Genomic DNA, 18,892 nt, shown 5'->3' on the forward strand with positions numbered 1-18,892 from the left:
ATAAGAGTAGCTTCGTATCGCACGGTTCATCACATATAAAATATACGCACACAAACCCACGCGACCCAGCTTCACGAATCCATCTCCTCCTCGGCTGGCGACCTCCGCGACCAAAATGTAGGTCAGCCAGAATATTTTGGAAAAAAAAAAAAAAAAAGACAGAGCTCGCGCGCGCCAGGGAGTGGGTTCAAGCTCGTCTGTGCACCAAAAGGGATGCAGCGATGAGGAGGGGGAGGAGAGGGTGCAGTAAAAGCAGCTGGGTCGGTCGATGCAGCAACAGCAGTGAGTAGGCATTGTGTGTATCTCCTTTTCTTCGGAGTTCCCTCCGGTCGTTCACTTTCTCTTGTCTCTGCATGGGGTGTCATTCTCGCGATCATGTTTGTTTACATAGGATCCTACTGTTGTATCGAAAACAGGATGGATGTGTATACTGTCGTCATGGTTGTCTATGTCTGTATAAGTAGACTATGAAGAAAAAAAAAAAAAAGTACAAAAATAGCTACTGTTGCCGTGGATGGAGGCAAAAGAGAGCCAATGGGAGGGTACAAAAAAAATGTCCTTTCGGCGCCTGATTTTCATCCAAACGAAAGCCTTAAAAACTCCTTCAGGAAGTCTCGTTTCGACACTTGAGACTTTGATTGCTTCCTTCGCTCTGAAACGTGTTAAGGCGCACAATATACACAGTTGTAGAGGAGGGTAAGACACCGAACGCTCGTTGTTACTAAGGATCATCGATTTTTTAGCCGAGTGATGAGAGATCAATTTACCAAAAAGAGTGCCATAATACATGTAGAAGTACTACTTCGATGTGCAAAGTTGGATTTGCAAAATGTAGTGTTTCGAAAGTATGTACCCCGTCTAATAGATGTATAATCCAGTAATTTGGAACAGTCGCGAGATGGACAATATTTTACCGTGTAAATGGCCCCAACATTTACCGAAACGTACTTGGTACACTACTTACCAGCTGCGTTTAGAGCTGTTGAAATAACTTTGAGATACACCTGTACCCGACCACAAGTCTAAAACACGAAATGGTCCAATGAAAGGGGCAACCCTGTGATATTTGGCTGTATACGTGAAATTATTGTAAAAAAGACACATCATGGTACAATGCCATATTTTTGCCATTTTTCTAAATTCACCTTCTACCCTCACCGCAACAAATAACTTGGGTTATTGTCGCGAGTAACATGTATTGAAGGGGGACAAAAAAAAAACTAGTACTAAAAATTCTCCCAGAAAATGATCGGGAGGATGGAAAGACGCAGTTGTTGAAATAATCCTTTTGATTGAGCATACACGCATAATATATCCTTATACGATTACACAGAGGGTTGTGCGTATGGGGGGGGGTAGGTATATACGGATATAAGCCGCGAATATAAGAAGGGGTCAGCACGAAAACGAAGAAAGAGGATACCCCGAACATATCCAGAATATAACTAGCTAGAACCGGATCGGTGCACCCTCTCTCTCATACTATGTATACACATAATAAACATATACGGGCAAAATGCACAGCGTGTCCTTGTGTGTACAGGGTGGACGCGGAAGGGACGCAAGCGCGCGCGCTCGATGCACTCTCTCTCGGGCACTAGTGCGCAGGTCACGGGAGGGAGGGCTCTTTCCTCCTTGGCGATGACGAGCGGCGTCGAGCAATACCCCCCCTCGAGAGTCGTGTCGTAGAAGACCGGGAGCCACTACGTACCAACCAGCGGGTGAGGAGCAAGACGCGAGAGGGTGCGCTCTTCAGGGACCGGAGGGAGTCCTCTGATATATACTTTCTTATATCCCTCCCCCCTTGACCTGCAACTCGTGCCCCAAGACAACAGGCCCGCGGGGCTTTGGTTTTTAATCGCGGCTTCCGCCGAGGTCAGTATATACTTTTGTTTGTGTTTTTCCGATAAGTGTACAATTTTGTTTTTTTTTTTTTTTTTTTTTTTTTTTTTTTTTTTTTTTTTTTTTTTTTTTTTTTTTTTATTCTTCCGTGTCCCATTGAGAGCGACCATATACCTATACGTGCTCTCGGCTCCGTGTAAACAAACAAATCGTCGCTGCATCCCTTGGCCACAATGTATACTTTTGCGTGCGCAGAAAACGCGCTCTCTCCCCTCTGGGTTCCGTGAGGGGCAAACGGGCCATTTTCTATTGTTTCTCGAAGGGCTGGATTCTCAATGCGAGGATGAACATTAGTCAACATGTACGTTTATTACACGGGCAAAGAAACAGAAGGAGAGATTGTCGAAACAACGGGGGTGCATACAATGTGTCGCAGTGACGTAGCCTGTCTGAGACATGGTTGTGTGAGTGAGTGTCCGATTCGATCGGGCTGTTACTACTTGGGTATACACTTGCTTGTTGTACAGGTGCACCTATACAATAGAGCTTCGCACGAGTTGTTTCGGGGTTGATAGGGGGGTCATTGTTTTTTTTTTTTTTTTCTTTCTACACCATACCGCGTTCTATTGAACATCCTTTGCTGGATTGGCGCACCAAAGTGTTACCGTGTATACATTGCGTTGGTCGGACTGTACAGGCAACGAGATATCCGACAGGAATAGAAAACTTAAAAAAAAAAAAAAAAACACGACCGATAGAGTATTTTTTTTTTTACCAGCGTCACTGCCGAACCAGCAGCTAGTGTGTACATGGTATATAGGTAGTCGCGAGCTCACCTCCCGCGTCGTGCAGGCATCGATTCCCCGCTGTATACGTGTACCCTCTACATATTTCACATCCTCTCCCTCCCGGCGTCTCCTATTAATAGTTCACCCATTGAATTCATCATCGTCTACCTGTACTATTATATACAAAGAAATCGACCGAGATATATATATATATGTAGTACGGAATGGTTACTTATTAACGACCAAAGTTGGCGGTGGACTGCGCGAAAGGACCCTATCGCGTGATGTTCCTTATGTTTACGTACACAAATGAAAAAAAAAAAAAAAAAAAAAAAAAATTGATGGTGACGATGATGATAAAAATTTCTCCCCCACCTCGCTCCGACACGTTAAACGATAAGATCCCCCGTTTTGTATATTCATACCTACGATTTTAACGAAAATTTCATCGACTTTCCCCTCCACGGGACTGCTCTTTTCTATACGTGTACATAAAGGACTGATTTTCTGTATTATTAATCTACACGCGTATACGCGCGAGCACATATCGATCCCCGATATGAAAAAAAAAAAAAAAAAAAAAAGTAGCGCATTTTTGTCGTCCGCTTTCAACTCTGGCTCTATAGGGACAAGACAAAATTTACACAAAAACACGAGCTCGCAGAGTGGACCGATCGATGACTCGAGAGCCGCGTGCTATTGTGTCATAGTAACTGCTTTTATTGCTCCCGATGAGTTGAAAAAAAAAGGAAATATTCTCGTAACGAATAATAAATACAGCAAAAGGGAAGCTGCGAGGGGTGCATTCGACTGCGAGCTAATTTTCATCTCCCGCGAGGAGTCGTGCAAAGTTCATTGGTTGGGAAATGAGGAGGAAGCGAGAGGGGGGGCGGGCGGAGGGGGTGCAAGGAGCAAAGAGAGAGAAAGGGCAGCTGATCGATCCCTGCACACACCCGCGCGGGAGGACAGCGCGGAATTTTCAAGTCCCCCGGTTACCATGCGGATCTTTCCGGCTCCGTGGGGGGAGAAAAAAAAAGCGTTTTTCCATCGTACTTTTTTACCTATTGTATTTTTTCCCTCGTAGCTCCGTCTTGTTGTTCCGGCTTTCCACCCTGGCGCTCTTTACGTGATTAAAGCTCGAGTTTCGAGAGCCGCGGCTTCACCGATGTGTATACGCTTACTTACGTTATATATGTCACGTGCTCCGTGGATCCGTCCGACTGACTGACTTGGCTGGCGGGCTGGCTCATGTCGAAATGTGTGTGTGTTTGTATACCTACTCGGGGAGAAGTGTATATACGCGAGAGATTCCACAGAGATATCATATCCGTGATGGTTTGAGATAAAAAAAACCCCCCTTTTTTGTTGCCGGATACAGCTTTGAAGTTTTTTCAGCTGCAGGTATAGCAAATTGAAAATTAGCTCAAGTGAAAAGTATAACGTCCCGATTGGACCGGGTTGTATACTTGTGCCATTGGTCGTTGAAATTGTTTGGAAAGACAAATCATCACCGAGACAACAAGTGTCTTGCATTAGAAGACACACGGTGATGGGACACGAGATGGTAACGCCAGAGATGGCACCCATCATCATTATCATCGCGACTCGGGGATCTATAAATACACCGCCCAACGCTGCGATTAAAAGTCACGTTGAATAACCAAGTCAAGAGAGAGAGATAGACCGTATACCTACAAGTTCGTTAATCTCGTCATCGCGTGGATATTGCGCGGCGATGACATTTGCCATGAGCAAAAACTCGGCCGATGTAAGTATCAAGCCGCGCGCACAAACGCGTCATTTTTCCCTGATGCTCTCGCGGTGAGCAAAGCAACGTCTGATCTCGAGCCGCCGTGATGTCACGACACTGCGTATATATCAGGCACACTCGCAATGGCTCTCCGTGCATATTACATCGGCCTCCGCCTTCGCGTTTCTCTGAATAAACTTTTTGCGACGCGCTGCGGGCAAGGTTCCTTGAGTTTTTTTTTTTTCCCCTTCTTTGCTCCAGGCAAGACTGCTTCGGAGGGGTATTTTCAACGAAGCAGGAACGTCGAAGCGCCGTTTGGGTGGAGAACAACGTGTTTTCAGTTGTCGCAAAATTATAAATTACTTACGTTTTACACGTTTTGGTAACCCTAAAAATTTACTGCGTTTTATTATAATATATACTTATATCGTGCCAAACAATTTTTTCTAACTTTCGATGATCGCATATAAAAACGACAAAAACAACGAATAAACTCCCAAGGTATTTGCTTTTAGTCCGGGAAAACGTGAACGAAGTAGTAAAAAATTAACAATGTCGCGTACTGTTTGCTCACCTGAAAAAACGCATGCCTAATTTACGTAAAATTTAAGTTTTCCGCATAAATAAAATCTGCCGTGTTTTTTTCCTTTCCGAGAGGGAATACGACAGTCTATAAACATATATATATTCAGCAGTGGGTCTCGATTAATTAATGCGCAAGATGACGGGAATAGAAAGGCAGATTTATCATCGTTGCTTGTCCGTGAAAACTCCCTCAACGATTGATTATAAAATATATATATGTACCTGACGCACCCACGCCCAACCACCTCATAATACGCGAGGCTCTAACGAAGATTAACGTATATATGTTGCGCGCGAGAGAAAACGAGAGGTGCTCTTCGGAGTCCATATACGTAATTGTTTTTGTCACTGGCACGTTATTCTAGATAATGAGTTGACGATTATGTGCCATCTGTTGTACAGAGCTTTACGACGCTTCTGGGTATATTATATACCATTGCTTCATTTCTATTTTTTCTTCTCTTGGTATATTATCCACTTCCGTAGTGTGAAAGTCTTAACAAGTTTTGAAAAAACGAATCACCTATTGATTAATTTTAACAATAAATCGTACGTCAATATTTACCTCGAAGCAATTGTAAGTTTCAGGAGGCCTTCCACTTTGAATGAAACACCATCATATACTCTGCGTTTCAATAATAAATAAAGAAGCCAATCGATGACACGCGAGTCCCGCCGCGTGTGAGAAATCCATAACATCGTCGTCATCATCATTATAACTCGTGCCTCGTACAAAATCCATGCGCTAAGCCGTTTTTTTTTTTTTTTTTTTTTTTTTTTCACTACGAGATAGCCAACTCATCTTCCTGACCCGACGTTTCAAAGCCACTGCCATTTAATCTTTGCCGCGGCTGCCTTGAAATGAAAAATCAATTTCCGAGCGCCGAGCTCCCGACAGCAGTACACACACATCTGTAGACTCGATAAATATACGATTTCAGCTACCTGTTATCGAACGCGTCAAAATTTACGTTCGCCAAATAAATCGTGGGGCGATAAACGGATACTCGAGTCGCTGCAGAGTATACGAAATTCACGTATGCTTCGTGCGATTTCATTAACATTCATGCCAAGAGTGTGTATTTTCGACGCGAAAGCTCGGATGAGCCGGAAGAGCGCGCGAAAATATTTATCTTAACGGTCTCGCGCTGCAGCAACGGTCGTTCGAAAGAACACCGAGGTTTTTTTTTATCCCTGCAATAATGCAACCCTCACCATTGACGGGAAAAATAAGAGAGTCTTTGAATTTTTCAACTCAACGGTCACCTTAAAACTTTCAACGGCCCATTTATCTCAAACGAAAACCGTTGGCCGTACTGTTTCGAAATGAAACGTACGAAAGATAAAACGAGTACAGAAGAAGGTAGGAAAGCTAATCAACGGCATTTTTCCTTCGTATGGGTGAATATCGCGTTACCAAAACATTAGAAAAACATCTCGAGAAACTCGCCAGAGAGCGCATACATTCATATTTATATTTCAACGTGCATACATCCATTCGATCTATCCGGTGTTCCATACGTATGAGCATATAATATTTTGAAACAACTCTTCCGTTACACCGCGCACTCCCGTACTCGTATACATCTACTCCCATTTAAACGTAACAAGCTACATATGTCTCAATTTCGATTTCCACTGCACCATTGGAATACGTAAACTTGGCCGATTCCCGTATATGTTAGGGGGTACCGCAGTGGAGCTACATACATTTTCCCCGTCGCGTTCCGAATTCCGCCAGCAATTTTCCCAACGATGAGTCTCTCTCCTCGAAGTTTGGCGCGCACGTGTACTCGGAAAACAAGAAAACGTCCGCCACAGACTGCAACAAGCGAGAGACACACGTTTATACTTTATGGTAACGAAATGCACATCACATGTGGGAGTATATATACGACACGCCCGCGAGGGCAAATTCACTATACGTGTATAAGGTACATTACAAAGAAAAAGGGGTGGCACGCGGTGTCGTCTCTGCGACCTCGAAAGGAGAAATTTAGGGCAGCCGCTCTCTATCTCTCTTATAACACCTACGCGTGCCCTCCGAGGGTGTAATATCTTCTCAGGCACACCCCCGTTCATCCACGCCCTTGTAATACGGTTATATACACTGCACCTAAACTCTACATTGCGTTGTTTGCAACTCAGTATCCCAACCCCTTTACTGTGGACTATTTATTCATTTTACGTGTATTATGTCTTGTGTGGCTGACAGGTGTATAATTATGTTAAACGTTTACATGCACAAGTATGTATACACATAAGCCGCGTAAAATGCATAGGTATATAAATATATGCACTTTGAAATCGCGTACTTGAATTTCAGAGCGGGAAAAACACATTGGATGCTGCGCTTTTCTTGTTTGTCATACATTATACACTATGGGTATATATACTTGTGGGTGTACGATATGTACACAGCCACTGCTGGGGCGAAAGTAGGTCTAGGGAATCAGCTGACCGGGATCGATCATCATCCTCGTCATCTTCTTCTTCAGCTACATACATTTATAGTTTCCTCTTCTCTCTCTGTTTACACACACGCGCGGTATATCGGTACACACTTTGTACACAATATAGGTATGATATTGTATATCCTCTTACGCAATAACGTATATTACAACTCACGACGGTTGACACGAAAAGCTGATTAGATCATGTAGCTCCGTGAGGTTTTTACTTTAATTTAATACGAGAGAAATTCGGAGTTTCGAGCTGTACAGTGTTGCCTACGCGTGGGTGTCGACTGAATTTACGTTGGAGAAAATAAACATCGGACAGGTAAGACCGGATGGAATTAACTTGTCCCATCATTCCATTGGTAATGGAAGACACTTTGAACTTTACGCAGAGAGAAAGAGAGTTTTTATACTTATCTAGAATCGGGGGAACCCCCTGTACGAAAGTGGGTCACAAAAAAAAGCTCCATTGCTAAAAGGACGTTGTCTTTTTCAAGGTAAAGTTGGTTGATAATCACACTGAAAAACGTTTCATTCGAATCGGTATATAACATTTTTTCGCAACGACTGCTTGTCAAAGTAAATATTTCAAGTTTACTCGCATTGGGGTGATTAACGGCCAAAGTATACGTGCCGATTTTTGCGATTAGAAACAAACAGATCGCTCCGGCCGTTAGTTTGTTTGAGCTCGCTCGCGATTCCAGAAGCCACTGCGATGATCTTTTGAGCTAAAGATACCTAACGTCCGACTCCTTTCAAAACCCTCGATTTCGTCAACGGGTCCATCGATTTCAGCACGATTTTTGCCCTTATTCATCATCCGTTCGTCTAGTGAAAAACGCATTTTCAAGCATTCGAATTACGCTCGGTGCTTCAAGCACTGCAGGCGCTCTCGAACACACAAACAAGCAACATTCAGTCCGTGTACTCGAAATACGCGCGCATCTTTTTTTTTTTTTTTTTTTTTCCGCCACCGAATCTAAAAGCTCAAGTGCACTCGAGCGTGAAAAAGAAACCCGCGCTCAATAGCCACCGAGTGTATATTGTAACTGATAGGTACATGCACTACACCCTTTTTCTCTCTCCAACGGCACCATTTAACGCCGTGTTTTTCCTCCCCTTTGCAATTTTTTTTCATGCATCATTCAAAGTTACGTATAAGAGACACATTTTACCTATATATATACTCCGTGCACATAAAGACGAGGACGAGTCGTGGGAGGTCGTTTGAATTGCAAAATTATCATCTCGGTTTATTCGGATCAAACTACCACTTAGGGGCTCCAGCTACACCACCTTAACCCTTATATTTTTTTTTTTTTTTTTTTTACAATGCTCTTTCATGCAGTTTGAATTGTCTTTTCAATGTTTCCGCGATCATTAACGCGTATACTAGTCGGAGCTGTTGTATAGTTGTATTCTTTAAAAGAAAAAAGTTAATTAAAATGTCATCGAAATGGCAAAAAACCATTGGCATCAAAGCTTTAGCCTCGTATCATCATAAAAAAAAGTTACCTGCCGCGAGGGTGACTGGCTATACAAGTTTCACGCTTGAAATACGATTCCAATGAAGAAGACGCGCGTAAGAATTAAATTTAAAATCTTCACGGCCGACCAGACCATTGCGCGATTAACAATAAGTGCACACGTAACGAGAGCACCCCAACAGCATAATATGCTTATTATGTATGTGCACGCTCGCGAGCGCCAAAAAACAAGATTGTGTCGCGCTCCGGTGGCACGCGACAATCGCATACTTTTCTCGGCCCCTTTGCCTATACACGCACAATACAATCTCGTATAACTTACACTATGAGCTTGGTCTTCCCTTTCAATAGCTGCGATAAGCCTTTCTTTTCATCCCACACTTCATACATACACACGTACGCACGTGGCTATTACGATGTACCTATACACGTGCCGTTCTGCAGTTGCGACACCCTCTTTTGTGTAAACAAACGAATTTCACGTCTCGTCTATATGTGTACTTATGATCCCAATGGAAGAGGGTCCAACTGACGTGACACAGTTCCAAGTGCGCGAGCTGATGTGCTTCTTCTTCTTCTTCTTCTTCGTTTTTATTTGAAACTGGGTTATTTCGATTAAGGTAATCTACAGCTCCGTACTCCAATATATACCGATCGCCTCTCATATACATACGTATGGTTGCAATTGAATATAACGTGTGTGCTCGTCGCGTTGATTACGACTCCACGTGCCCAACGAGACCCTCTCGTTTTACTTATATATATATACCACTCCTACATGTGCATGCTCGATTTCAGCGTTTAGCGTGTATTTTCTTGGCTTGAGTTGTTGTTTTTTCCCCCTTCCGAAACAACAACTCCCGCGGCAAACAAGCACAAAACATCCAAAGATACATCTTCCGCGAGGGTAAGCGCGTTATATCTCCCCGGAGCGATCCGACAAGCTCCACTTGAGCTCACGGCCGGTCCCCGCGAGAGATACCGATCCCGCGGGTCTCTCTTTTCTCCTTCCGCGTGCGTATGGATCGCTCGATTTACAAGCGCGTCGCATCGCGCGAGGAGGGATCGATCGGATCGCGAAAAAAAAAAAAAAAAAGACCTGCCGCCCGCGCGCCACTACATACGACCCAGTTTCGCTCTTCTCTAGTCTCCCTCTCTCTCTCTCTCTAGCCGATCGGCCGATTACAACCAGTGCGTTCCGGTGTGCGACGCCCCCTCCCAGCTGGAGCATCATGTATATACGTGCGCGACACTGTGCTGGAGAGAAAGAGAGGGGCTGTATATAGTGGCTACAAGGAGGAGGATTTTCACAGGCATGTATATAATATACATAAGTACACAGCTGTAGTGGCGCGTGTGCGCGGGAGTTTAGCGCATTTCAAGTGCGACGCTCGGCCTGTCGGGTTGTGAGTTTTTGTGTGCTTTCGTGGGTGTCTTTTGGAGAACTGCTGCCGTGTCTTATTTTTGGATCTGTTTTTGTTTTTCTCTCTTTTTTATCCAAAAAGCACCATACCACTGGACGTTCATTCGTTGCTCTGCACTAGTACACTGGAAACTTAAAATCTAATCAGGTATGGTTTGCAGCGTTTTTTGTTTGTTTGTTTGACCGGTAATTCAGTGATTTTAATCGCGATCGGTATGGTGTTGGTGTTTATCTTCTTTCAATCGTATCGATAAGTCGAGGGGGGCTTTGATGACAAGATACGTTCTGAGATACCGATCTCTCGATAAAAACGATAATAGTCAAAACGTGCAAATTTACCCATAGTCAGTTGGAAGATATACCCTTTTTTTTCTTCATTTCCATTTTATCCGCCCACATAGTAAATTTGCCGTGCGCGTAACTCATAATACATCGTACATATAGATTTCAGGATCGGCGTGTGAGAAGGAAAAGTGACCAATTAGCGCCTTTTGGGACTGACAGACTCGTTCGACTCTTTTTTTTTTTTTCCTCGTATGGTTCGGGTATGAGGGAGGAAGAAAAACCATTGTATGAAATATTCAAGTACTTTCTTTTTCTCGGTTTTGTGACGGGAAATCACGATTGTCCATTCCTTCAAAAGAAATCCTATTAACTTCTACTTCTTTCATATCCCGACTTTCTCTAATGAATCAATCGTCTTTGCAAAACAAAAGATAAGCACGTCACACGCGGGCTCGGTGGTCATGATTATCTTTACGCAACGCCCGTACATCCGAAACTCGAAAGAAACTTTGAAAAAAAAAAAAAAAAAAAAAAAAAAAAAGGCGTTATAAGATCGGCACCGCTTCACCAAGCAAAGAGAAGGAAAAAAAAAGAGAGAGAGAGAGTCGTTGCGCAAGTCGTAAAGCTCCTTCGAAGAATAAACGAGCAGAGAGAAAGAGAGAGCAAAGGTACGCGTGCACGCATCAGGTATACATGTCAAACGGGGCTCCCTATGGTATATTATGGGGAAAAAAACGAAGGAAAAGAAAATGTCAATGCTCCGGTACCCAAGATACATCATACACAGGACTTGAACTCGCGTGTCTGCGTGTGTGGGCGGTTATATGGTTGTTCCGTATACATATATAATCTGGTGTTTGTATATAGCGAGCGGAGGCGCCGTTAAAAACGACTGTTAGTACGGCAGCTGCGATTTGTTATCACGCGCCTTGTGGGAATATTCTTCGCGGCCTGTATCTCTCAGTTGCGTATATATACGTATATGCTTTGCTTCAATGTACACGCTATAACGTAACGTGACGTGAGCCGCATGTGGTCGGTTCTTTAGATAGTGGTAAATGAGTGTTAATTGGGTACGGCTTTTGTTTATCTTTCACCCTCTTATTTATTTATTGTTTTATTTATATTTGAACCATACACACGCGAAGGATTCGACGCGCGTGCGTTTGCGCGTGCATCGGAGTAAAAATAGGATGTGACATAACGATTATACGCGGTGAGGTATATTATATGTGTATACACATCTGTGCGGTTTTCTTCTTAAATGCGGCTCGTGACTTCATCTCTTTCGAGTTGGTTGCTTCGAGGAGAGGCAGAAAAAAATAATTGCCGGCTCGACATCCATTGTTTGTACTTTTCTTTTTTCCTTTTTTTTTTTTCTATTGTTAATTATCACTCGAAGCAGAAAGGAGGAGTTTACAAAAAACATGTATGTACTTTACATTTAAGTGCCCTCTGTTCGTAAAACTCAATCGTCAACGACTCGGTCAACGAGACATGCGCATAAAAGGATTCGAGAGAGAGAGAAAAAAAAAAAAAAAAAAAAAAAAAAAACAAGTAAGTGTAACATCGGCGCACCAACGGGATGTTTGCGGAGAGCGATAGTGCGCTCGCAAACGCGACGCTCTGTATTTGACTTGAGCTTTATTGCTGCACATGGCGATGACTTTAGATGCTATAGTTTTTCGGGTTACAATTATTAACAAATTGGCCGGATTCTTGTTTTGTACCGAGATAAAATAAATAGCGTTACAAGCGATAGTCACGGCGGAACCTTGAACTTGACACCGAAAACGGAGAGAAGATGAGACGGAGAGAGAAAACAAACAGGTGTTGAGGGGGAAACTTTGGCAGAAACCGGTTGCCACTGGTGTTTGCTCTGGTCTCGCGCAAAATTTGCAATTTATGATAATTATTATTTTCTCTTTCAAATATCGTAAAACCGTATGTTTCCTTATACCGGGAAAATCAGTATTCACTTGTGACAGCCACAGGTGCCAAAAGTGCTTTACAAATCGCGAGCGAGGCCACGTGGCTGCTCTTTTCACGGACTCTCTTTCTCTCTTGTTGTACACACTCTACACACGTACATATATACGATGCATCCGTACAAGTAAAATACAGTGACCGGCACAAGGGTAAGCGAGTATTAACAAAAACCCTCGACCCTCGGCGCAACATTTTACCTTACTCTGTATACCTATAATACATATATACTCTCGTGCCGACGTAATGTATAGATAAGTCACGGCGACAAAGTTTTCCGACGGCCATGACCAGGGACCGTCAGTCGGCTCGATGCAGTGGTACGGCGCGTTTGTATACACGAGAGCGACGGGGTTGATTTTCTCTGCTGCTGCTGCATGTAATTAGCCCAAGAGGGAAAATAAGGGCAAATTGTTCATCCGCGCTGTGTGTAATTGACGGGCACTGCAAGTGTAATAGCGCGCGCTCTGTCTCTCGGAGCTATGCTCGCGCGGATTTCCGAGTCTTCCCTCGCGCGAGGACTGCGGAGGTGCGGGGAGAAAATTACGAAAGCCGCTAGGTAAATGCATGCCAAGTGTACTATTTTGTGATTGTTGTTCCCGCGGCTTGTGCATCAGGTTTCCTCGTTTCGAGCCGCGATTCTGTACACCTACGTCATACCACGAACGAGTGGCTGTGGAGGTTTATTTTCGCGTTTATGGGCCATTTTTGCGACGTTTTGCACTGTGACGCTGCTCTGTGTGTGTGTGTGCTGAATAATTGAAAGGGGCCACCTGCCCCACTAACGTTACGAGGTAGTTTTTGCGATACCATTACGGCCGCGATAAAACGTTCAAGCAGCGCGGGCTTTTGATTGCGGAGCTCGAAAGGACGTATAAAGTTTATGGCCCGCGAGGTGACGATGAGACCATTATTGCTCGTATTGGATTTTTTTTTATTTTTTTTTTATCAATATTGTACCATAAGTAAATTGTGGGTTGTCTGTATCAAGAATATCTGACAGATAATCCGACAGACTCGTTGTACCAGTAAAATGAAAAATGGCACTTTTTGATACTTAAATAATTCCAAAGTAAATGACAACAACAACAAAAAAAACAAAAAAAAATTGTTTCTCGGTCAACAGGATGAAATACTCGCCCCAGCAGCAACAGAAGGACCGTAAATCCGAAAGCGAGATGAGTTCCGTGAACGCGACGCCTTCGCGAGCAGCGAGTGCCCTCCAGCGCAGCGCCTCCGCAGCCACGGCCGCAGCCGCGTCGACCTCGGCTCTGCGACGACTGCTCACCCATCGTCCCCTCAACGGCGAGATGTTTGCCTGGATGCGAGTCTTCCGGCTCGCCTCGATGCTCAATCACGCCTACTGCTAGTCGACTCGATGCTAAACCCCCCACCCCTTTTGTCCTTATAGATTTTACGGGATGTACGGCCTAACACCGTGTGCCGTCGTTGCATCCCTTCTCCTTCGTCGTGTACCTTTGTTTTAATAGTTCGCTCGCCCGGGAAACCCTTCAAACTGTCAGGCGTCTGCACGATAACTGGAAATCAGGATGCACTCCCCGTGGCAATCCTTGGGAGAATCATGGAGTCACCCCGATAAACGAGACCGCCGGGCGCACGTCGAGCCGACCATCGCAACCGATAACCGAATGGGCCGAGATGTGGCTCGACGCGCGTCTTTTTGCCGATCATTTGTTTTTTTTTTTCGTTTCGTTGGATAATCGTTTGTATAAGAAGATTGTGACTGCTTGTCCAGTGACTGCGGATTATTTTCGAAGCTCAAGTTGAAAATCAAATGGTCCCAGTTGTCCTCCCCTGTCCAACCGGTGCCATTGATTTTCAGCGCTGAGCCACAAAGTACTTTTCGGACACTGGGCAGGCAGTTACGCGTTTTCTTGGTCAATCCCACTAACGTGTGCACCCCACAGGTTACACATTTGATATCGATGCATCCTATATACCAAGCGTTATCTCAATTTTTGTTTTTTACTGTGCTGGCTCTGTATGATTTTTTGACAACCACCCACGCATCTATCCCTCTCCGGTGGAAAAAATAAAATAAAATTAAAAAAAAAAAAAAGAGTCGACCTCACAGGCGAGATGCAATGTGCGCAGGGTTAGCTTGTTTTAGCGACGTGGCGAGCGTCAGAGCAACCTAAATTAATAAATAAAAAGTAAAAAAAAAAAAACAAAGAATTAATTAATTAATTAAATAAATAAAAAATGGTGTTTTCAAGTAATTGCCGAGATGCGAGTGCTCGCGTCGTGTTTCGCGAGCTGCTCGACAAGAATTCCGTAGAAACTTGACATTGTATAAGCGAGTCGACTTAGCGCGTTGATTGATTTAAAGTGTTAAAATTTAAAGAGAAAAAAATAAAATTATATGATGTGAAATATAGTATGGAAAAATATTGGAAAAAAAAAAAATGACAAAAAAATCAATTACGCAATTTGTGATGATTCGATCGTTGTATGTAATCATTAGATGATGGTAAAAACAAAAAAACAAAAAAAAAAAAAAAAAAAAAATGCACTCCGAGATTGTAATAGATTCTATATTATCGATGGTCCAGAGAGGACTGTCTGTAATTGTAATGTGTAATATTCCCGTCTGCGAGTGACTAACGGAGACAAGAAACTGTGACGACGATTGTGTACGAACTTGTAAATTTTATTCTATGCTGACACTGTTTTGTTTCTTTTTTTTTTCGTTTTATTTTTTGTCGAAAAAACAGTTAATTGTGCAATATACTTGCTGTCAATGAGTGTCAAAAGGAAACAGAGCGTATCACCCAGGGGGTATCGGCTCAAAATTGTCTCGATCGACCCAACGTGATTCCAAAACGAGAACTAACGCGAAATCCACGGGACTCTAATGAAAAATCCTTCTCTGTTCCTTATTGTCTAATCAATTTTTTTGTGCTGTATAAGATTTTTTTTTTTTTTTTTTAAATATCGTTTGGCTACGTTAATTTTGGTTGTCGAAGAGGAAGAGACGCGTTTATACGAACCAAAAGATGTATTTTTCTTACACGGATATTGATGTGAAACGAAGGGCAAACAGATAAAAAAAAAAAGAAAAAAAAAAAAAAAGGAGAATGTAACGTCCATTTGCTGATACAAATATGGTCTCGGTGCATGTTATACAACTACAATGTTTATGTGTTGGTATTTTGAGATTTTATTGTGACTGTGGAAAAACGCCGTCTCTGAGAATGAATCGTTTGACATCGGGAATGATTCGCGTTTTTGTTTTTGTTTCGCAATATTCTTGTATACGAGTTCAAATGAGGGAAAATTAAAAATTAAAAAAAAAAAAAAAAAAGAAGTAAAATACAAGGGAAGAGAGAAAACAAAGCGTACGGAGACTATGTGTGTGATAATTTGAAAACAGCTCCGACTGCCATGTATAAGAAGTTAATGTTACTGGGAAATTTCTGTTATAACAATAAAATTAAAAAACAAAAAAAATTGAGAGAAATTTAAAAAAAAAATCATAAATAAAAATGTTAAAAAACAATATTGGTACACCTGTGATTTATTCATTATACTAATAGTGATATATACGCTTTCACTCGGTTTTGCACAATTGACGAGATGCAATAATAGCATACTTTTTTTTCTTTTCTTTTCAGGTCCATTGTTTGCGTAAATCTTTATCTACATATATAAAACGTATACTTAAGTACAGACATTTATATTTTCAGGTTTTCGCATTACATCTCAACAAGAGATAACGTAAGAAAAAAAAAAAAAAAAAAAAAAAAAAAAAAAAAAAAAAAAAAACACGCGCTGTTTAACATACACATTGTGTATTCTCAAGAATGATGGAAGACCCCACCTTGAATGATCTGTATCTACAACTAGAAATCGACTCTCACGAAATCCGACGATGGATTGATAGAAGAAATATGCAATAACAGACATGAAAATCTAACTCTGATTTTCGACTTCATTAAACACAAGACAAACGCTATTACTCTCGAGCACGTTTTTCCAAAGGTTTAACATCGACACTTTTGCAGTAGAATCTGATACATCTACAGTAAATAGGTCAGCCATGATTTAACTGAACGTAACGTAACACCGCATAAAATCGCACGTGCGTGTGTGTGTATAAAAAAAAAGGTAACTCGATAAATCAACAGTATACCTATACAACGTCGATTCATCATCATAACGATTTTTCCTTCACGCATGTAAACTCGATTTTCCCACACACCCGGAGAGCACACGTCGTATATTTTTTATGCACGCATACGTCGACCTTTGCTCTCGCGCATTGTTCTCTCGGTCGTCGTCTGGCCGTCGTTCTCCCCTTTTTTGTTTATCATCAAGGCTTTTTTCGTCCAAAACGGAAGGTTAGCGACAAAGCCTTGATACGGTAATTTGAATGACGGAGCGAGGCGGACTCTCTTGATTGAATTCATTACGCGATACGGTTAATTTTGAACGCTGTCGGAGGGTATTGGATTAGTCCACCGATAGTCGCACTTTTTACATTATTTGACTCACAATGCACTAAAAATAACAATATTTACTAGAATAGTTCCTAGAAAAGAATCTTGAGAGACAAATTTGTATTTTCTTTATTTAAGAAGATATATATTTTCAACAAAAAAATATTGTTGATGTAAATAAAATACTGTCTTGTTTCAAGACCTCACTTTTTAACCAGCCACAGCCGATAAATAGGTAGGAACAATTATTATTTTCCTTTTTTTTTTGCGTACGAGAGTATGGTACTTTTTTACGCATCTGTATGGAAAAAAAGTGACCTTCGCCTATTACACTTTTCAAGCAAACAAATGAGCGAGTGATGTGCGATTTTACCATACCGATCACGTATATCCCCCATAAGTCACGTCAATGCGGTATTGCATATGTATATACTCACTTCCATTTTCTCTAAATATACACGCAACGTAAAATCACAAAAACATTGTAATCAGGAAGTGCCGATAATCCGCAACAGCCATCATTAATTTTAATCCTTATACAATTACAAACAAATAAATGTTGAAGCTCCCATTAACGAGGTGTGGCGCGCGGTGCTTGTAATTTATCCACACGTGTGGGTATATCTATACATGCAAATATCTGCCGAGAGCTTATCTCAAAAGGCCACCTGCGCTCGAAATTCCCAAACTATAGGAGCCCCAAGTGGACTTTTCTTCCATACGAGCGTAAGTATATATACCAAGAGATACAGAAAACAGTGTATAGGTATAATCTTATCGGCTGCATGTACTCCCAACGTCAGATAGCCACCGTATGTGTGTATATTTTACAAGGAAGAGAGAGAGAAGAAGCAATACGGTAATATATTTTGTTACTGATGGGAGAAAAATTTTCGACTCTAACAGCGCTGTTGTGCAATCAATTTTTTTTTTTTTTTTTTTTAATGAAAATGTAGAAACTCCTATTGCTTGTGTGGATAAGCATGTATAGAGACACGTAAGCGCGGTTAATTGGATTTCATGCGAAAGTTTAATCGGAGATTAGATTAGGTGGTGCACGCGCGCGTGTGCAGCTCGTACATATACATGCGGTAGATTTTTTAAATAAGCGCTTTGGATTAGGAGAAGGTATAATAGCTGATACGAATAATACAAAATTGAAAAAACAAACTTGATTGTTTAAGTAGTGTATTTTTTTTTTTTTTTTTTTTTTTTTTTTAGATCCACCCTATTTTTGAGAATGTGAGTTTTTTATTTTTAAGGTGTGTAAATAAACTGTGTCCTATTACTTTTTTGACTATCAAGGGATGCAAGTAACTTATTTTAATTTTCTTAGAGTCACGAAATCTTGAAGCTGGTAAAATTTTTCTTTTCAATTAAATTTAATGGCTTTTCAATTATCAGGTTTTGAAAACAAAACAAAGCTAAAAATTGAATTTGAGTCTTGTCGGATGTAAAATTTTGATTATAGTGGATTCAAATGTCTGCAGAAGTGGTGGTTACAATTTTTTCTCTGGTGAAAATATAAGGTAAGTACTCCTGTGAAGCTGTCGTGCCTAAAAACGATACTACTCTTGATGAATTTTGGAAAAATACGTTAGTGTCACCTCTAAATAATAAAATAAAAAATAATCTAAAACATACAAGATCGTTATTTCATTCATATGATTTTAACGCAACATTATTTGGTTGCAACAACATTTAACATTAAAATTAATCACCAAGTTACAACTTGTAGGTGTGATGGTGAGCTGATGATTGCCCTTCCACTCGGACTAAAATTGTTTTATTACCTTCGTAGAAAGTATCACTTCAACGCATGCTACT

At 41.7% G+C, this 18,892-nt stretch overlaps 1 protein-coding gene across 2 annotated transcripts; it reads left to right on the forward strand.

The window, feature by feature from the left end:
- The first annotated feature begins 1,677 nt into the window (after nucleotides 1–1,677).
- Nucleotides 1,678–15,933, forward strand: LOC106642924 (uncharacterized). 2 transcript variants are annotated; one of them, XM_089598275.1, is made up of 2 exons: nucleotides 1,678–1,875; nucleotides 13,732–15,933. In XM_089598275.1, exon 2 carries the CDS (start codon nucleotides 13,733–13,735, stop codon nucleotides 13,973–13,975), a length of 243 nt encoding a protein of 80 aa, XP_089454401.1. In that variant the 5' UTR covers nucleotides 1,678–1,875; nucleotide 13,732; the 3' UTR covers nucleotides 13,976–15,933. The 2 variants fall into 2 exon arrangements, with proteins under 2 accessions (XP_089454401.1, XP_089454407.1); XM_089598281.1 differs by lacking the exon at nucleotides 1,678–1,875 and adding an exon at nucleotides 10,280–10,482.
- The last annotated feature ends 2,959 nt before the right edge of the window (nucleotides 15,934–18,892 follow it).

This window comes from Copidosoma floridanum, unplaced genomic scaffold, assembly GCF_036245765.1.
Source record: "Copidosoma floridanum isolate Cflo_tuat_1 unplaced genomic scaffold, Cflo_Japanese_pri ptg000001l, whole genome shotgun sequence".
Taxonomy (NCBI): domain Eukaryota; kingdom Metazoa; phylum Arthropoda; class Insecta; order Hymenoptera; family Encyrtidae; genus Copidosoma; species Copidosoma floridanum.